Below are 21,723 nucleotides of genomic sequence, written 5' to 3' on the forward strand. Positions count from 1 at the left end.
AGAAGGTACTTCAGAAGTTCAGGATGAGAATGCTAAAGTTGTGAGTTGTCCACTAGCATCCCATTTCAAGTTGAGAAAAAGAAACAATGTTTTACCATTGATGAGAAGAAAAAGGAAATGCAGAATATTCCTTATGCTTCAACGGTTGGGAGTTTGATGTATGCTATGGTCTATACAAGGCCTCACATTGCTCATGCGGTTAGTACTGTGAGAAGATTTATGTCTAATCCAGGAAGACCTCATTGGGAAGCTTTGAAGTGGATTTTGAGATATCTCTGGGGCAGCACAAATATGAAGTTTTTCTTTGGTGGTGGTGAGGCCAAACTGGTTGCTTTTTCAGATTCTAACATGGTTGGAGATGTTGACAGAAGGAAGTCTATTTTAGGTTACTTGGTTACCTATGTAGGGGGGCAGTGTCATGGCAAAGCAGGCTACAAAAGTGTGTGCCGCTGAATACAACTGAAGCTGAATTCATTGCAATAACAGAGGCTAGCAAAGAGCTATTGTGGCTGAAACGGTTGGCTTGTGAGCTTGGTTTTAAGCAAGAAAAGTATGTGTTGTTTTGTGACAACCAAAGTGATATCCACTTTAGTAAGAATGCAAGCTTTCATTCAAGATCTAAGCATACAGAAGTACGCTGTCATTGGATTCAAGATGTGGTGCATTCGAAGCAAATGCAACTTGAGAAGGTTCACACCGGTGACAATGGGGCTGATATGTTGACTAAAGTGGTGACTAGGAAGAAGCTCGAAGTATGCCGCCGTCTTGCTGTCATGGCTGCAGAACACTGTGACACCCTCCATGGTCTCGGGAGGGGGAGTTCGTTGGGCTAAGTTCCTCACATGAAAGTGTGTTGACAACCCAACATCAGCCCATAAGTCCAACACATGTCAACCGTTGATTCTCGCTACATCCCACGGTTGTGAGTGTTCCCTGGTGAAGGGAGCAAGGAGAAAACCCTAGCCACTCCACCCCTACCGTAGATGGCTGTCATTCATGAGTGAGAGAGAGATAGAGAGCACATAAGAGAAAACACAACATGTGAGAGAGAGGAAGAAGAAGAAGTGGATGTTCTGTCCAGATTTGGTGTATTTGACTGGTCAGTGTTCAAGCTAGTGATTGAAGGCTCAAACGTGCTTTGATCAGCTCCAAACTTGGTGAGTTCATTCCTTACTTTGAGTACTTCGATCTGGTTAGCTGGTTTGAGGATTGGGTCAGTGGAGCATCAGATTTGAGAGTGGTTTTGTCAGCTCTAACTGCTGTAGTTTTAGAACAGAGTGGTTTGGGGAGACGAACAGTTTGGGCAAGCAAACGGGATCCGATTGAGTTGAAATTTTGAGGAGATCTCAGGAACTCGTGCGTCTACTTGTCTGCCAAATTGGCGCTGTTTGGTTCAGCAATTTAAGAGTAATTTGCAAAATACTAAGGGGACAAAAGTTGTGTGTACTCTGATGTGCTGAAATCTTGCCTCTTGTGGTTGTCGTTGTTGTTTCCGGTTGGCAATGTGGAGAGTGTGTTGTAAATATCTCTCGAGGTTCTAGAGAAGACTTTGTACTCATCATTCTCATAGTGTAGTTGTGTGGACCGGTCGGTCCACGGTCGTGACTCTTTACTCCTCAACTTGAGGACGTTTTTCTATGTTAAATCATGTGTCAGATGTGCATGTTGTTTTTGTTATTCCGCTACTTACTTGTTGGTTGAAGCTATCCTCAAAGTTATTCACCGATGGAGGGGCTGTGTAGTGTGCATATTTGTCGTGTCCGTGAATTTGTGCACCTCATTGTTGTTGTCCAGCCCCAACAGCTCATACGCGTCACAGATATTGACTAGTGACGGTGATGAATGCCTGATTCGACGTTGCTTGTGCTCTGGTTGATGTATAACCCACACGCTTACTACACGTGTGTGCTGGAGAGTGTCACCCGCAGTTACGTTTTGTTGTAGCACGCCCACCTCTACAGACATAAATCATTGTCCAGCACACGTGTTATAACCAAGACGCTTACTACACGTGTCTGTTGCGCAGGACGACACGTCACCCATCCTCTTTGCCCATCCTGTCTTTTTTGGGTATCGGAGGAGAGTGACATGTAACCCACTCTAAGTGAAGATGTAAAATCCTTAGAGTTGCAATGCTTAGAGTTGTAAGGCAGTTTGACAACAAAATATGGTTCTATTGGCAATGCGTAGAAATGATGTTGTACTATATAGCTGTTTTTAAATAATACATCTATATGAGCTCTGAATATAAATGTCGCGTTGGTTCCAAGTATTTTCTCTTGTGTGTGTAGGTACTATCGACGGTTGATTGTGTGATTCTTCTATTGGTTCAATGAACCCTAGTTCTCACTGAGGAAAATACTTGTTGCTACTTTACTATATCAATCCCCTCTTTTTTGGTGGAAAACTCAACACATCTACAAAGTAGCAATATCCTATCCAGGAAGAGCTCCTCCTCCATGCCATCTATATGCCTCCTAGCCAAGCAAAGTCCTTCCGGTCGAACTTTGAGTTTGGGTAGTGTCGTAGTGAGGACCTTGCGAGCTGCAACTTGAACGAGGCGGAGGAGGGGCTTGAGTGAGTCCGCAAGGACATGAGGCTGTTTTTGTCCAAGTCCCTTTCTAGTTGGAGAGGAGGTGTTGGAGTTGGACAGGCGGGGTTCCCGTGGAGTGGTGGAGGTGGAGATAACAAGAATGTCTGGAATCTGTTCTTACTGTGATTCCTACACATGTATTCATATATTGTTGATGTTTTATTTCTAACTGCTAAAGTTCATAGTGTAACTAGCTAGATTATGAGCAACCCTATTTTAATTACAATCAATTTTCAGCACAGCAAACCTTGGAAGACCCAATAGCTTCTTAGTCCCTTTCATCAAATGCCTATAGCGGATCAATTGAGTGAATCATCTGTTAAGCGAGCAGAAGCAAGTAAACTCAAACCGGGGCACAATTGGGAGATCTGATCGCTGTATGCTTATACATAAACCTTCAAGTATGACACTTCTAAGCTTCAAGGGCATCTTTGCAATGGAACGAGAACCTATACGCTAAGAAGATGATCTTACCATCAATTATTTTTGAGAATCATGCATGTACTCGCCTCCGTGGTTTCATTAACATACGAACCATCGACCGACAATGCAGTCCCTCTTGGGGCCAGCTTGGGGCACAAATTTCGATGCACTTGTGCACGTACCCGGTTGACAGGAAGATCGACCAGAGGAATCCTGCCCTTTATGACATCCTCCATGTTGTGCTTTTGTGCTTGATCATAAGAAGAAGATAAGTTGTGATCTAATACTCCAATGGAGCAGGGTTGGTCATGATTTTAGGGGCTCTGGGTAAACTAAAATTGGGGGCCCTTAGAGCATGACACTAAGACCAAATTCTTGGTGGCTATGTCCACATAGCTGCTTGACCGGGTGCCTTAGGGAATTCTTTCACGCACAAAAATGCAAAATTAAAGGGCCTTCTAGTTTTATCTTATTTGCATAACCATCATCGAATGTGAAAATCACATACCAACTTGATGTATGAACGCTTGCATCGTTTCGTGTCGTAGAAAACATACCCCATCCCAATCAATTTTCATCGAAAAAGCATATGTATATTGTAATTAGCATAGAAAATAGGAACAATTATACAAATGCTATATAATTATTATATTTATCCATTTTTTCTAGCATTGCATCAAGGTCTCTATATTGGACATGCCATTGGTAATTGGAAATAAGTGTAAGGCTATAAAGGTACCATATTGACTAAAGGTACCATATTGACTAAAATCTGATTGATTACGTCGAATTCACAAATAAAAGAACTTAATGATATCTATGGCGGATAACTATCAATCAAATATCAATATCCATTATAACAATGAAGATGAGATGTTGATTATACTTTATAATTATGTTATCAATCTCATGGAAAAAATCGTTATCAATCTCATGGAAAAAATCGCTCGCATAGGTATCCTTTCTAGAATTAGCTAGCTTCGCTCACAATTAGCTTGTACTCCCTTTGTTTTTAAATATAATATTTTTTTAGAAATTTTATATACTCTATAACACTAAACTTCTTAGGATTGGAGGCCTCACAATTAATTGAGATCTCCAATTAGAATTTGATCATCTAATTTTTATTGGGTCAACAATTTCTCAATAAGTCCTTAATTTTGGAGCTTTTTTATTCGATTGGGGTATTTGATTTGGGATTTGGTTCATGATTCAACTAGTTCAACAATTTGTAAAATCAATCAGGAGCAACCGATTTATTAAAATATACCAATCCATGCACCTCTTGCCACCTAGAAATATATTATTGTAGCAAAATAGTACATGCATATACTGACGCGAAAAAAATTTCGACGTAAATATTGATTGATTAGCACATAACACAGAATCACACCATGTAAGACCTATCAAAACACCGCATTACAAATAAAATAAAATAAATACCCCATCATCTCTCACACTAGACAAATCAAATTCTTCCTCGGTTCCAAGATACAAGGTGTATTTTTTCTTGAAAAGCCAAATTTATTTAACTTTCACTAAGTTCCGAGAAAAAATATCTGCATCCATAATACTAATAAATAAAATATGAAAAAATCATTTCATGATGAATTTAATAATCACAACTTGATATTATAGATATTAATATATTCTCCACAAATTTTGTCATACTTGAAGAGCTTTGACTTCTAAAAAATCTAATACACCTATATTTTAAAACAAAAAAACTAATTTATTTTATAAAAACACAACAACACCAACGACCAGCAACGCACGCTTAATCCTTCTAGTATGGACTACATAGAGATATATTTGGACTTTTAAGAGATTTTAATACAGATTACATACAAATATATATATGTGTGTGTGTTTTAGAGTGTGGATTCACCAAAATGGCGTTTTGATGGCCGAGCTACCTGCAGGCCAGAATCCTACGCCGTGCAACATAGCGACAAGATCTGTGCTAGTCTTTTCGCTTGCTTTTATACGCTGTCTGACAAATTAAAATACATGATGCCGCAAGCAGGCGTGCCTTCATTGTACAGGGGCCTTGGGCACGCATGGCTGCACATGCACGTAATGTGTCTGGTGTGTTATTTGAAAGAATTACATGCAGATGACAGGGTAGGTTGGGCTGGTGCTGTACTAATTTCGGTTTGATGGGATCATCTGTCGCTGCAGCCAGATAACTCTAGAAAGCATTGGTTCTTTTTCCCTGTTTAGGCCATTCACCCCCTTCCCGTGTGCAGCTTGCCGGAGCATCGATTCGTCATGGATGGTCCCGAGTTCTTTTTTGAGCCAACTAGGCATATATTCCTTTTAAAGAAAACATATTTCACTAGTTGCAAGGATAAAAGTGTCAAGTATGTATATAGTTTTTCTTTAGATTTTGAAAAGTTGGTCACATATTACTAAAATATACGATGATCACTTTTAAAATATATGTTAAAAAAATTCTTGATGCACGTTGTACATTATACTCAATACACAGTTAACTATTTATTAAGAATGCGATGAACAGTGTTGAAACTACACAATGATTTTATTTAAATATACGCTGAACACTTCGTAAAAGTACGCAATGCATAGTTTTAAAATATATGAGTAACTTTTCTTTAACGAGTTGAACATTTTATTTTCCAATACACGATGGATCATTTTCAAAATACACGATGAACAGTTGTTAAAAATGTGATGGACATTTTTTTACAACAAAAGTTAACGCTTTGTAAAAGAACGTGACAAACATTTTCAAAATGTGAGACATACATTTTTCTGCACCATGAACAATTTAACATATATTAAAAAAGATGAAATAACAGAAAACAAAATGGAAAATTTAACAAAGAAACGGTCATTTGTTGTAATGCCTGACAGTACAACAGGACGGAACCTCTTTTGTGGTTGCAACACATGCCGAGCAACACCGCCGCCGTCAACCCCCCCGCCCAACACATGCTCGGGGAAAAGCTGGCCCGCCAACGCCAGCGGCAGGGCTCGACGGACCACGCCGACGACGATAGAAGGGGGACGAAAGGGGAGGGAAGCTGGAGGAACGTGCGCGGGGGGGGGGGGGGGGCAAGGTTTGTCCGTCGCCGAGGGGGGCACGAGCAAAGCGAGCTCAGGAGGGGGGAGGGTCAATACAACGTATACTAGAAATAATAAAATTGCATCTATATTCGTAGACCACCTAGTAATGACTACAAGCACTAAAGCGAGCCGCTGGCCCACCATCATCATCACCCCTCCCTCGCCGGAGGTAGCAAAAAATATTGTAGTAGAGAATTGAAAAGTCGTCGTGCTAAGACCACATAAGACTAGCGCACTAAAACAACTACCGCCAATGATGAAGAGACACATAGATCGAAAGCATGAAACTGAAGACACACGAACATCGACGAACAAAGACCGGATCCAAAATAGATCCACCAAAGACAACCATCGATTGAATTCTGCGAGATCCGACTGAGACACACCTACACAAGCCCTCTGACGATGCTAGACAAACCACCGAAACGGGGTCTAGCTGAGGAAGAGCTTATTCCATTTTCAAAAAATCGACGCAATTTCATCTTCGTGAACAGGACACAAACCCTATTAAAACCAAAAAAATAAATAATCTAAAAACAGAACCTCCCATGGGAAGGTGCTAGGATTTACCACGTCTCCATGACCCTAGGGCCATCAGAGACGAGACAAAACGGCGACAATGCTGACGGCAACGCATGGACTTTTCTTTTAGACAGTTAGAATATATATATTTTAGCAAGAGCTAAACTAATAGCATCAGAGGTTTGAGAACAATTGGTTCATATGAAAAAATCACATGTTCCATTCAAATAATTCTAGGTATAAATCCCTACGTTCGTCCAGCAGTAATGGATAACTTAATTGCTTGACTCAAATAATTAGTAATGGATAACTTAATTGCTTGACTCAAATAATTCTGGGCACAAATCCTGATGTTCGAAAAGCTGCTAGCAAGTTTAAATGGCACATCACGAGATGGTGTGGTTTTTGTTTTGTTGTTAATGTTTTAGCGTCTCACATGTACTCCCGCTCATGTTCGTAAACTCGTTACAAGATTGAATGTGTGAACTGCCAAGAATGTGTGAACAGCTTGGCAGGGCAGCATCATTAACATGGGCAAACACTGTACATAAATTGAGAATACTGTTTGTAACAAAAAGGTGCCAGATTAAAATACGTAGAATAATACAGGACATCAACTGATCCCTACGAAGACTAAAATGATACAAGACGTCAGCTGATCCCTATGAAGACTAACGAGTCAGAGTCAGATTATGGCCTGCATGGTGCTCGGCATCCAAACGGCATTTTTGGTGAATTCACTCATTTTGCTTCTTATTTAATCTATATGAAAATCTTTGAAAAGGATTATGTTTATAAACGAAGGGAATAAAATATAAAGGAAGTTCAAAAAATTCATGTTAGCACCAGTGGTCTAGTGGTAGAATAGTACCCTGCCACGGTACAGACCCGGGTTCGATTCCCGGCTGGTGCACTCGTTTTTTTCCTCCACAAGCGATTCAAGTTCACTCTTTTTTTGCCTCGCATGTAAATCTGGAATCCTCATGTGGTGACAAAAGTAATTCACAAGCGATTCAAGGTCATGGACATCCCGGTTTTGAGTTCGCATGTACTAAATTAATTTTACCTGTAAAATACTTATTGCAATGACTATATCGTCTCATAGCGATGAAAATAAGAATCACAAATTACAAATATTTCTTGAAGTCCTCACTTGCTTGTGCCACCAGATCATCATCATCCCACTCATCACGGTATCTCTCGGGACGAGCAGCCTTATTCTTTGCATTAGCAGCATACATCAGCTTCCTCCATTCTTCAATCGGTGGATGGCCGCATTGCTCCGCGAGCCAATCATCGTACTCGAACTGCAAACAAGTAATGCTTAGCAGGGGATAAAAGATAATGGTCGTTTGTACTGTAAAATGATGATGTGCAACAGTGCCAAACATCCACAATTCACAGAAATAAGTTAATTTTCTGTCATCTATCCTGCAGAAGCCGGAGACGGTGACCTTTTTATGATGGCGTCTATACGGCTGGAGCGTACGGCCACGGAGGTTTTCTACACCCATGGATGGCGGTCTGACCTTCGGATAGGATCTGCTACATCTTAGGCTGCTAGACCACATTTTTTAGTTACCTTTTCTGTTGGTACTATTCAGTTCTTTCGGGTCTGCGTTGGCTGCGTGCATCAAGTTATGCAGAGGCCGGGGTTTTTTGCGATCCAATTGTATCAACTCGATATCTCAATTCAATGAAATGCCCTTTATCGGAAAAAAAAAAGCTTCAGTAATTAGCGCCCTTAAGGCTATGTACCTGATAGCCACCACTGAAGTTGTGGGTATATCTCTTGGGCCATCCACGAGTTTCCCGTCTCGAGTACATAGCCTTGACATCTTCCATCATTTCATCTTTCGTTGGAAGCTTGATCCGCCCAGATAGAATACCGGCGACCCATTTGCTTTGGAGTTCAAACAGTGGAAAAGGGATAACCTGGATGAAACAGAGGCTAGCAAGTTTTAGGTCCTAGAGCATTGCAAGGCAGTTTATATGTGCAACTAGACTGAACAGCAGCAATTTAGACACGAATTGACCTTCCACGGCAATCCAATGAAAGACAGATCAGGAGCCACTTCTATAGGGAAAACATGCTTGTATAATGGATCAACGCAGTTGTCATCCACAGTGATGGTGCTATCATCCCCAAGAAAAGGGAAGTCATACAGGTAGCTAGACAACATATAAACGCAGGGAACACATGATTAGCTTCAACCAACGCAGCGTAATGGAGTGGTTTGTGTATGAAATAGGTTTCAGATATGTTGCATGACCATACCCCGTACAGTGCATGATGACATCCGCTTTGATTGAGCTGCCATCCTGGAACACCACAGAGCCATCACCCTGTGCATGGTCAATCTGCAAGAACGTAATTATGTTATAACAAAATGCTTTGTAATCTGTAGTATAATGGCAGCCCCTTTAATGGATAAAGCCACCATATTCAACTCACCAGGAAAAAAAGGCATTTACCATGGAGTGAAGCCACATGTTGTCGTATTCAGGCTGCTGTTCACAAGTGGAAGTCGGCGCTGATCTATCGGCAATATGGACCTCCTTGGCAACGCTTGCAATGTCCCTCGAAATGTCAACCGCACTTGCCGAGGCCCCAATAACGATCACTACCTACCAAGGAAATCCGTACTTCAAGTTCAAGATAGTTAAGCACAGCCACTCATAAGTGGAGAAGAAATCAAAGTTAGAATCATACTCACTTGATCAAGGAATGGCTCAGGCACACGGTAATTGTGGCTATGCATCTGCTTTCCAGGCCAGGCATCTGCACCTGTCAATGTTTGAAAGTACGGATTTCCGGTCAAGTTCCCAATTGTTTGTGGATCTGATGACCACAAAATTGCAAGTTTGTAGAAACACTGGACAAGAATTGTCCAAAAAGGACATTGGGCATGCATCTTTCAAGAATTCATCAAACTTAAGAGTTCAAATCAAATTTGCTAAACCCTGAATCAGCTGGGTTTTTTCTCTAGATCGTAGGATGCAGATTCTGTTCTGCTCGAGATTTGTACCACATGCAGAGAGATCGTAAATCCCTTTTTTCAAAGCAAGCTCGAGATCTGTACCACATGCGGATTACCAACCCTTCTCGAAATCAGTTTTTCTTTCTTCTCATGGAGCGCAAAACGTGTCATTTCTTCATCAAAATTTGCATTCATGCAAAAGACACAACATGTACAATGTCAAGATTACTTTTCAGTTTTTTGCGATTTTTGAAGTATAATTTGTCGAATTTTACTGCGCGCTGAGCCTGAACCAGGGTTCAACAAACTATTTCTTCTGCTCAATTACGAGTTGGTTGAGCGGAGAATCATTACCAGGTATGGAGGCGATGCGCGGCTCTGAATAGTGCCCATTACAAACCACGACGGCATCATACACCTCCTCTTCCTGCTCCCCCTTCTCCCCGAGCTTCCTCGACGTCACCGCCCACCTCCCGCCGGCCACCCTCCGGACTCCGACCACCTCTGTCTGGAACCGGACGAGCCCGTACAGGTCGAACCGCTGCGCGAAGTCCTCGAGGTACCGGAGCACCTCCTCGTGGCCGGGGAACCGGCGCGCGTCGACGACGGAGCCGCGCGCCGCGGTGAAGGGGAAGTCAAGGAAGCCCATGACCTCGCGGGGGAGGTTGGTGCGGAGCGAGGCGTAGAGGCTGGAGTGGGTGGCGGCGGCGCCGAGCGGGTCGGTGGCGGCTGCGGGGGCGGGGGAGGCGTAGAGCCAGGTGCCCCCCACGGCGGCGGCGCGCTCGAAGACGACGGGCGCGTGGCCCTCGCGGCGGAGCTCCCGTGCCGCCGCCAGGCCGGCCGCGCCAGCGCCGACGACGGCGAGGCGGAGGGACGGCGACGGCATCGAGGCGGGCAGGAGAGAGCAAAGAGGCTTGCGGAGCTGGAATTGGCCGTGCCTCCCCTGTTTTTTTTCGTCCAGGAGCCGTGTGCGATCCCGTCTCTGTTGGTTTAGTTCATTCATGTGGGTATCAGCGATTTGGAGGGAAGCAGGCTCTTCTACGCCTCACCAGCCGCTTTAGCTGCTTTTTCGAACGTGAGAGTTCCCAGAGAAAATCAAATGCTAGGCGTAAAATTTTGTGCAAATTTACTGAACTTTATTTTTTTCTGAAATACTCCCTCGAATATTCAGTTTTTAATTTTATTTTTTGCGAGGAAAATATTCATTTTTTTATGGAGCAGATGTTACGAAATAGTGTATTAACTGAACACACTATGGTGAAAACTGACCAGGAAAATAGGAACAGTCTGTAGACGAGCCTTTGTCGCCCGAATAATTTGTTTCGCATCTTTTTTCTTTCGCTGTCAGGTGACAAGAATGTTTGGTAGCCTTGTATGTTTGCTTCTTCTGGCCGTATAGTATTGAGGGGTTGTTTGGTTTCAGGCTTAGGAATGTCATATTTTGCCACACCTTTTTTTATCATATTTTTTCAAGGTTAATTCATTAAAATGAGAGGTATAAGTTGGCAAGTCTAAGAACATCAGCCGGACCTCTCAAACACGTCTAAACCCTTTGGGTAGGTAGTTCGGTCAGTGACGAGCACAAAAAAGCGATCCAAACGAACATCCCAAACAAGCCTCAAACGCTCGGCCTAACCGGCACCCCTCGTATATAGTCCAAATATGGGACGGATATGAAGATCCGGGCGTTGTCCGTGCGCGTCCCCTACGTCGGGCTAACAACATAGAGTCACGTGAAATCGCTCGAAAACCCAACGGTCCGACGGACGCCTCCTGTGATGGGAAGGGGGGGGGGGGGGTGCACGCCGTGTAACGCCGGTACGGCACGTCGCCCAAGGCCAAATCCGGCTATTTAAGCCTCCAACCATATCCCATCCACCTCCCCCATCTCCGCTCCGCCAACCCGAGCCCATTCATCTCCCCTCTCTCGCTCTGACGCTCTTCCCACACTATTCGGCAACAACATGGTCCGGACGAAGATCACCACTTACGCCATGCTCAAGCCGGAGCACCGGTATCAGATCGAGCAAGATATCTGGGTGTGGCGTCGCCCTGATACGTCCCAACCGTATCTATAATTTCTGCTTGTTCCATGATCTTTTGGGTGACATTGTTATATGTTTTGCTACACTTTCATATCTTTTTACACGTATTTGGACTAACCTACTAACTCAGTGCACCCAGTGCCAGTTTCTGTGTGCTGATGTCTTTTTTGTAGGGACTTTTACCCAAATTTCCAGAGTCCCAAAAATCCTGAGAAAAATATATAAAAATCAACGTGACGATAGCTTCCGGAGCACCAAAGGTGGGCCAGAGGGGAGCCAGCGCTTGCCCAGGCAGCCTCCCTGCGCGGCCCCTGGCCGCGCCCACAGTTTGCCTGGGTGGGGCCCACCTCCTCTGACGCCCTCCTTTGGCCTATATTTACCCCTGTGATCGGAAACCCTTCCATCATATCCAGAATCGCGAATTTCTCCATCGTTCCGCCGCCGCAGCGCTTCCGAGATCGGGAGCGTTAGGAGACCTCTTCCCGGGACCCTGCCGGAGGGAGGATTGACCTCCGAGAGCTTCTCCACCGCCATGGACGCTTCCCTGACGTGCCGTGAGTAGTCCTCCTTGGACCATGAGTCCATGACCAGTAGCTATGTGATGTATTCTCTCCAATCTTGTGCTTCAATGATTAGCCCTTGTGAGCTGCCCTACATGATCAAGGCACCTATGTAGTTTTCCTGGTATTGCTATGCTCGGTTTGCTGGGATCCGATGGATCATGAGATTATGTTCAGATTGTGATGAGTTATGTATTTGATTATCCTTTTATATTATGTTCTTTAGTGATTTATGCATGTTCTTTGTTGCTCTTTATTGCTTTGGCCGAGTAATAGATTGTAACTTCAAGAGGGAGCGTTATGCATGATTGTGGTGTCATGCACCCTGATGTCTAGCTTGAGTGACAGAAACATGAGACTAGGCGATGTGTTGTTGTCAACAGGGAGAAAACAACGGTGCTTGTGACCGCAGTTGCAAGTATTGTTTACCTTACACAAAGTTCGTTAATGCAGTTGTATGTTGCTTTGAGTTTACACTTTGGGTGGGGCTCGCAACTTAATACCAGCGAGATGTTCTGGATAGATATCTCAAGATGGATGATTAATAAGTGAATAAACGGTCTACTTGTCTTGGCGTACCGTCCATTACTATTGAGCCTCTAATTTTCAAGTAGCATAATTAGCATTGCGGTGCATTCATAATTCTGTCAATTGCCGAGCTGTAATTTGTTTACCCATGCATAGTTGTTTATCGTCTTTTGGGAGAGAGACGTCACTAGTGAACATCATGTGACTCAGGTCCGTATTACCACCATTGTTTACACCTCCACCATTTACTGCTTTTACTTACTTTTCCGTTGCAATCACTATCACTATTCCCGCTTGTGTTTTGATCCTTTGCAAACTACAAGGCCGGAGAGATTGACAACCTCTCTGTACTCGTTAGAAGCAAAGTTATTTATTATGTGTGCAGGTCCACGTCTTCTGCTAGCGTCAGAGCAGCGGACACCTACTTGTTGATCCTCGGAGTCCTCCTGGTTCGATAAACCTTACAGTCCTCGTGTAAGGGAAATCTACTGCTGACTACATCTCCACCTTCCACTTGGGGTAATCAACGAGGGACGAGAAGTATATTCATCAACTCGTCATCAAGAAAATTTCTGGCACCGTTGACGGGGACTCCAGTCTTCAAGATTGGGGAGTTGCACGCTATCTTTTACCTTTGCTTTTTAGTCTTGTTAGTTTGCTTTCTAGTTTTTGCTTTAGAAGTCTTATACCAAAAGCACAAAAAATTAGTTGCTTTGTTTAGTCAGTATGTCTAAGTCCTTTGCCTTTGGTGTTGCACCCGAAGGAGAGATTCTTACCTTCAAACAAAGGGTAGAAGAAAGTTTGAAAGATGCTTGGTATAGAATTAAAAATTCTCAAGATAGAGCAACCAAGAAGCAACCCACCACTATTTTGCTTAGAAATTTTTATGCTGATATTACTTCTTGGAATAGGTTTTTTCTAGACACGGCAATATGTGGGAATTTCTTGGAAACTCCCATTTGGGAGGCTCTTAACGTTATGGAAAATCTTGTCGGAATCCCACCTGTTGTTGACATAAAGGATGATATCACTTCAGCTCACATTATGAGTAAACTTGAGAATATAGAGCTAAAGATGCCAAGTATGAGTAAAATAAATAAAGTAGATCGTAGGATTCAAGGGAACTTAAATAGACTTGATAGCTCCATGCACAAAATTTACAAAACTTTGGAGACCCTTAAATCCCACGATGTGGATCCGTCTAGGATTGATAAGATCGAGGATATTATTGAAACTTTAGGAACTACTCTATCCTCCTTCAAAACTAAAAATGTAGAAATCCCCGCAATCAAGGAACCTAAGTTCGTTCACGTACCCAAGGTTCCTCAATCCAAAACGAGTATACCTACTAGGGGTGTTGAAACTGTGAAGACCTTGGAAGAGATACCTCTCTTAAATAGAATTAGAAATGAAATTCCAATTGGTCTTACTACCTTTGCTTTTGTTTCTAGAAGTGCTGCCACTAATACTCTCTTTAAGAGTCCTCTTAAGATTAGTTGTACTATTGAAGAGCTTTTTGATGATCTTTGTGATGGTCCAATTGATACAACTTAATCTTTTTGCATCATGCCTAGCTCAAAGGCATAAAAGAAAGCGCTTGTTGGGAGGCAACCCAATTTGTTTTTAATTTCAGTTGTAATGGTATTGATGCTTGTTACTACTGTAGCGACATCATTGTATATTTATTTCCAAGCTTTGTGCCAAGTTTTAGCCTCCGATTGAGAGAAAGTTCAAAAGTTGTGACATGTTGTCCAGGAACAGATTCTGTCTGCCTGACGGAAAAATTCGCCAAATATTACCAGATCATATTTTTTATCTGCATTTTTTTGACAGCATGCTCTATATAATTTTCTTTCTGGTGTATGTTCTGAGTTTTTTTTATTTGAGTTGCACAAGTGCCCAGAAAAAATTATTTACTACCTGCTATTCTGTTTTTCACAGATTCTGCCACGTTTTGCGTTTTCATCGTTTTGCAAATATTAAGCTTTATTTTCCTTTGCAAAAAACTTTTGGCAATCATGAGAAACAGTAGCTTTTCATGAAAATCTTTATTTGGGCACTAACCACACTAATTAGCTTATGATGAGTTTCGTATGAAGGGAGTTTTCAAGTATGCGGTGGAAGATGATGAAAGAAGATCGAGGAGTGTCAAGCGCTCAATCTTGGGGATTGATACGTCCATTTTGCATCATGTTTTCATGTCATTATTTATCGCTTCCTTGGCTGTTATTTCACTTCACGGTATAATTCTTATGTCTTTTCTCTCTTATTTTGCAAGGTTTACATGAAGAGGGAGAATGCCGGCAACTGGAATTCTGGCCTGAAAGTGGAGCAAAGTTGAGATACCTATTTTCCGCAACTCCAAACGCCGTAAAATTCAACGAGGATTTTTTCCCGATTTATCAAAAATACTGGGCCGAAGAAGTGCCAGAGGGGCACCAGGGGGTGCCCACAAGCTTGCACGGCGCGGCCACCCCCCCCCCCCCCAGGCCGCGCCATGAGGGCTTGTGGGCAGCCCACTGGCCCACTGGCCCCCTTTTTTGCTATATGAAGGGTTTCGTCCAGGAAAAAAAAATCAAGGAGGAGCTTTTTCGTGGTTTCGCCGCCGCCACGAGGCGGAACTTGAGCAGAACCAATCTAGAGCTCCGGCAGGACGATCCTGCCGGGGAAACTTCCCTCCCGGAGAGGGAAATCATCGCCATCGTCATCACCAACACTCCTCTCATCGGAGGGGACTCGTCGCCTGTCGTGGGTATAAGTCTGACAGTAGGTGTGTAGGGTACGAAAGGATGGGCAGAGCCTTAGCTACGGCGAGGTTGTATGAGTTCAGGCCCCTCTACGGTGGAGGTAAAAGCCCTACGTCTCAGTGCTCTAGGGAGCTTGTTGTCGAGTGGAATATGGATTACAGTGAATTGCTAACCCCTGCACCAGTGGAGAAGGGTGGCTTATATAGAGTGCGCTACCCTTCATAACGGTTCGGTGCACAAGGGTGGAGTAGTGGCGAATAATTGCATACGTTACAGGTAACGTATGTCTTAAATGCTAATAAAGGTACATGGAAATGTATGACCATTGTCCTCCAGGGGGGTTACGATGTACAGAATGGAATCCAGTCGGTAAGTTTGATACGCTCCGAATGCTCATCTCCGACTGGATGATGGAGGAATCGTCACCGACTGGATGATGGGAAGTCCTTAATTCAGTCGGAACTGACTAAGGGCCTTCTCCCTTATGAAGGGTGGTCCTTGGGTAGGCCCCACAGGGCAGGCCTATGACCCTACCCTAGGACTATAACCCCATCATTAGTCCCCGAATGGATTGGGGTTGGAACGACAAAGCGATGCTTGGAGTACGGATCCGACTGGTATGGATGCGACTTTGGCGTTGTTTGCCTCGATCCATTTTATCTTCTTGACCAGTGATCCGAGTGGATGTATTTGTGAAACGAACCGTCAGGGACCGAGTGCTTCCGCGGTATCTTTTGACGTGACCAGTCAGCTGACAGCGACGAATTTTCTGGGATCCTCAAATTTCGGTTGCCGCGCGCTCGGTGGGGATGACGACATCGTAATCGAGTAATATCTGCTGCCTTGATTTCTGCGCCTTTATCTCTTCCACTAATATCGCAGCAACCGGTCGGGGGATAAGATTTCGGGGCCACCTGCTAGTGACCCAGTCGGAACCTTATCTAAACCTCTACAGCGAGGGTTTTTCGTTGCATTCGCTTGATAGCTCGCACTTGCCCCGCTTCTCTCGTCATTTCCTACGCATCTCAAGCTCCTTCCTTCTCCTTCTCCCCCGCGGGTCTACAGCCTCCACCATGACAAAGGGGCAGACGAGCAAGCTCGAGGCACGGAAGAAGAAGGGGAAGGCGGCGGCTCCTGCTCAGCGGCGGCAACGAGCACTGCCGGCGGGTTGGATCCAGGGGGATTTCCTCCCCTCCACGGTGACGGAGGAGGACATGCTGGAGCTAGTGGAGCACGACATGATCGAGCACAAGACGTGGAGGTTGCCGGCGGAGGGCGAGACCGAGCCGGCGCCCCAGGAGGGGGAGCGCGTCTTGCTGCTCAGCCACATGCACCGAGGCTTCTCTCTGCCTCCTCATCCCTTCTTCAGAGGTATAATGAACCACTTCGGGGCGCAGCTCCACCATTTTCCTCCCAACGCAATAGCTCATCTCTCCGCCTTCGTCGTGTTGTGCGAGTGTTTCATCGGTTGTCCTCCCCATTGGGGGCTTTTTAAGCATATCTTCTCTGCTAGATCTCAAACCATCAAAAGGCTGAGCCAGTCGGATGACAAGACTCACCTCCTCCAGCTCTGCGGAGGCTTAGGCTTCCAAAAGAAAAGTAAAAGTAGCTATCCCGCTCTTCAGTTGTCTGAATCCGTTAGGAACTGGCAGTCGACTTGGTTTTACTGCCAGGACGTTGCTGGCCCGAATGCCGCCACTGGACTACCGCCTTTTAGCTTAGACCGACCGGCTCCGCCTAGGCAGCTCGTGCTCACGAAGATGGAGAAGATCCAGATCCAGCCTCTGGTCGATGCGCTTGTAGAGGTCGTCCGAAAGGGAGTCACCGGCATAGATTTGTTGGAGGTTTTTCTGGGTCGGCGTATCCAGCCTTTGCAAGCTCGACACCACGCCATGTGGCACTACACGGGGCCTGAGGACTCCACTCGGACTAACCCCGAGTGCGTGGCCGGGGAGCTGGTGGCGTCGTGGGTCCTCAACATCACAGGCGCCTGCGATAATCCCAGAGGATCTCGGCGAGTGAAGCCCTTCCGTGCGGACAACCCTCCTCCGAATGAGGTGAGTATAACTTGTCGAGTGCACCCAATTGTCTTAGGTTTATCTCTTTTTCTTGTATTACTGTCCGACGTCTGATGTTGTCGACTGTATCTCGTGCAGGCATGGACCAACTGGTTTTCTCCTGTCTCGAACGGGAATCCGGCCGAGGAAGAGGAAGGTAGCCAAGAGGGCAGCGTGGAGAGCGTTGAGTACGTCTCCGACAGTGGAGAGATGGAGGAGGAGTCCGGAGAAGAAGAGGGGGAAGATGGGGAACAGAGCTCGCCACCCCCACCCCCGGAGCCTCGAACCAAACGCCGTCACGAACCCGCGGCTCCGTTGGCTCCTCTAGCGGCCTCGAGTGCCCCGCCAGCTGCTCTTGTGGTTCTGAGTGCCTTGCCAGCTACTCCCGTGGTTCCGAGCGCTCGAAGCACAAAGAGGACTAGGGACTCTGCTGCTGAGCCCGCGGGACAGCCTTCTAAGGTGGCCAAACCGAGTGGATCCAAGCCTCGGAAGGCTTTGCCGCGGATGAGGATCGCCGTCCCCGTCGCCTCAGCGTAAGTGTATTCTTCTATCTTCTTCCAGTATTTGATTGGCCTCACGCTTATTGGTCGAGTGAATTTTACTCGACAGAGCTGCCACCTCTGCCACTTCTCTGCCGCGCCAGGGGGACGATCCCATGGATACGGACAACGTCGTCACATCCCAGCAAGGTACGCCGTGGCGACTCCGAGAGCTTATATTATTATTTCACGAATTCTGTCTTTAGTCTTGCCTTTTTCCTGTGATCTCACGTCGTTCGGTCGGGTTTCCTTCAGAGGTGATTCCCGTGGAGGAGGACGACCAGGAGAGGTCCGAGCAAGCTACGATGCCTGTCCTTGAGGCTGTTCCACCGGTTACTACTCTTGCCATGGATGCTCCACCGACTGAGACGATGTCGTCGACTGAAACGGCACTTATCGCTGCTGAACCGACTGGAACATGACTTGGGATGCCCAAGGAGTCTCTTGTGGTGCCAGGTCCATCGACTGTCCAGTACGACGCCCGGCGCCTCCCGGAAGATCAGGTGGGAGCTGCCAAGGAGGCCATGGTGCAGGCGGAATTGATGGCGGGTGATGCCAAGAGAGCGTACGACTCCATCGCGTCTGTGTACAAGCGAAGCTTGGAACTCCGGGACGATATCCGAGTAAGTGGGCTAGTAAGTATTTACTTTCCTCTTGTAACCTACTCGGTGTTGAAGCAATGTACTTAGATACAGTAGGGTTATTTTGCAGTGGGTTCACTCTTAGTGAACCCAGTGGGTGTAGTCCCCGAGACTTCTGTCGAGTGGTTGCACCGGCAGTTGTCTTTATATACATTTTCTTTAACTTGATCAGATCAAAGCTAATATGTTCGAATGTTACCGGTGGGGGCACTCCGAGTGCACCTACTGGATGAGTCCCCGAGAGTAATTTTACTCAGGTCGGGTAGTAGTAACCTCATAGGCTTGTTTTTTGTTATGTATCTCAATAGGGCGGACCTGTTTGAGGTTCATGCCAGTGGGGTCACTCTCAGTGAACCCACTGGGTGTAGTCCCCGAGACCGCTGTCGTCTGCTTGCGTCGGCAGGGGTCTGAAGAACTTGGAATTTTTACTGTTGTCCTTGTTGAATGTGTCTCACCGTCTCTTCGCGTTGACTTGCAGAATACTTGCGAGATGGGATCGGCGTACGACGCTTTGAGAGCTGAAAAGATTCAGTTTGCCGCGGAACTGGATGCGGCAATGCTTGCCTTGGCTGGTATGAAGGGTGTTCTGGCTGAACGAGAGAAGTCGTTGGAGGAGTCCCGTGAGGCAAACAAGGCATTGGTGGCCGAAGTGGAGAAAATGGGGAAACAAAGAACTGAACTGATGGGACAGATGCAGGTGATGAACAGGCGGTGCATAGCACAGGAGAATTACGTCAGTGACTGGGCAAGGAAGATGATTGTGCTTCTCGGTGGTAAGTTCTGTTTTTCCAAGTGCTTCTTGACTGTGTATTTCATTCTGTGCTTACTTTTTGCTCGTCCTGTCTTTGCAGATTTTTGCATGGACGCTGAGGCTGAAGCAGCTGACGTTGAGCGGTCGATTCTTATGAATGTTCCACTCGGCGAGGACGCCAATCGAGACTTGGTCCGAGCGCACATTCGCCTGGGCAAAGTGGGGCCTTTCATCGGTCGACTGAGAGAGGTCGTCGGCCGAATCGACAAGGAGCTTTGGCCTGAAGACGAGTCTCGGCAAGAGATGGAAGGTTTGATGACTTGGCTGGAGGAGGTCCCGAACCGAGTGCAGGCGTGGAAGAAGTCTGTGGCTCGCTGTGGTGCGGACGTCGCTCTGTCGCTGGTCCGAGTGCACTGCAAGGAGGCGCGCAAAGAGAAGCTGAAGGCGTTGCAAGTCGCCAACACCAAAAAGCTTCAATTCGAAGATTTCATGGAGACCTTCCTTGAGAGCGCCACTCGCATCGCAGACGGGATCGACCTCGACACTTTCGTGGAGCCTGCGAGTCCCAGTGCAAGTCCTGACAACGTTTAAGAAAACTTTTACCTCGGTATGCCGAGTGTTAGTTGTATGAAACTTTGGCCACTGCTGTTGGCCGTCACATTCGTGGTTCGGTGTGGATAAGCTTGATCTACACCGAACCAACTATCTTTAGGCGAACTTTGAATTTGAATTGAATCTTTTGCTCTTCTTTGGCCAAAGAGTTGTTGACACGATTTTGGCTCGTGGTTTTTGTTTGGCGTTTCTTGGTGAAGCCAATGGCAAACATGCGGAGCATGTAATTGTCAGTTGCCTTGACATCTGCGTGAGCCTCACTGAGGGTCTGCTGAGTCTCCGAGTGGATCTGTAGGATACACTCGAAGGCAATTGTGTACTTAGGCGATTCATAATCGCGGCTAAGTCTTCGAGCGCGACTGTAAGGTCGTACTCGGAGCGAGTTGTTACTCATGTAATTGTCAGTTGTCTTGACATCTACATGAGCCTCAATGAGGTTCTGCTACTCATGTAATTGTCAGTTGTCTTGACATCTACATGAGCTTCAATGAGGTTCATGCTACTCATGTAATTGTCAGTTGTCTTGACATCTACATGAGCCTCAATGAGGGTCTGCTAAGCCTCCGAGTGGATCTGTGAGATACGCTCGAAGGAAGCTTTCTATTTAGGCGATTCTTGATCGCAGACAAGTCTTCGAGTGCGACGTTTAGTGCACATTTGGAGAAATTTAGTACGTAGGCGATTCTGGGTCGCGTCTAAGTCCCCGAGTGCGACGTTAAGTGTACACTCGGAGAGAGTTTGTACTTAGGCGGTTCGTGATCGCGGCTAAGTCCCCGAGTGCGACGTTAAGTGCACACTCGGAGAAAGTTAATACTTAGGCGATTCGTGATCGCAACTAAGTCCCCGAGTGCGACGTTAAGTGCACAGTCGGAGAAAGTTTGTACTTAGGCGATTCTTGATCGCAGCTAAGTCCTCGAGTGCGACATTAAGTGCACAGTCGGAGAAAGTTAATACTTAGGCGATTCTGGATAGTAGCTAAGTCCCCGAGTGCGACGTTAAGTGCACACTCGGAGAAAGTTAATACTTAGGCGATTCTGGATCGCAGCTAAGTCTCCGAGTGCGACGGTTAGTGCGCACTCGGAGAAAATTTGTACTTAGGCGATTCTTGACCGCAGCTAAGTCCCCGAGTGCGACGTTAAGTGCACACTCGGAGAAAGTTAATACTTAGGCGATTCTGGATCGCAGCTAAGTCCCCGAGTGCGATGTTAAGTGCACACTCAGAGAAAGTTAATACTTAGGCGATTCTGGATCGCAGCTAAGTCCCCGAGTGCGACGTTAAGTGCACACTCGGAGAAAGTTAATACTTAGGCGATTCTGGATCGCAGCTAAGTCCCCGAGTGCGACGTTAAGTGCACACTCGGAGAAAGTTAATACTTAGGCGATTCTGGATCGCAGCTAAGTCCCCGAGTGCGACGTTAAGTGCACACTCGGAGAAAGTTAATACTTAGGCGATTCTGGTTCGCAGCTAAGTTTTTTTTATACCGGAGTCTGCGATCGCGGAAGAATTTTGAATCTGCAAAAACTCAATCTGCTTTGTATTACTTCATGGATACTTTTTCTTTACATTGCTTCAGTCGACGGTCATGTGTAGAAGCGCTTGAGGAGATCTCCGTTCCATGCTCGTGGCTCGTCCG

At 45.7% G+C, this 21,723-nt stretch overlaps 1 protein-coding gene and 1 non-coding gene across 2 annotated transcripts; one reads left to right on the forward strand and one right to left on the reverse strand.

Annotated features, from left to right (window-relative positions):
- Window positions 1–7,470: 7,470 nt before the first annotated feature.
- TRNAG-GCC lies at window positions 7,471–7,541 on the forward strand. The gene has a single exon. It is a non-coding gene; the product is annotated as a tRNA-Gly (tRNA).
- A 121-nt stretch (window positions 7,542–7,662) lies between these two features.
- LOC123438427 (flavin-containing monooxygenase FMO GS-OX-like 2) lies at window positions 7,663–10,563 on the reverse strand. The gene is made up of 7 exons (XM_045115777.1): window positions 9,964–10,563; window positions 9,346–9,416; window positions 9,104–9,256; window positions 8,907–8,989; window positions 8,665–8,800; window positions 8,387–8,563; window positions 7,663–7,935 (listed from the first exon to the last, which is right to left on the reverse strand). Exons 1-7 carry the CDS (start codon window positions 10,493–10,495, stop codon window positions 7,756–7,758), a joined length of 1,332 nt encoding a protein of 443 aa, XP_044971712.1. The 5' UTR covers window positions 10,496–10,563; the 3' UTR covers window positions 7,663–7,755.
- Between the last annotated feature and the right edge of the window lie 11,160 nt (window positions 10,564–21,723).

Source organism: Hordeum vulgare, chromosome 1H (assembly GCF_904849725.1).
Source record: "Hordeum vulgare subsp. vulgare chromosome 1H, MorexV3_pseudomolecules_assembly, whole genome shotgun sequence".
NCBI lineage: Eukaryota > Viridiplantae > Streptophyta > Magnoliopsida > Poales > Poaceae > Hordeum > Hordeum vulgare.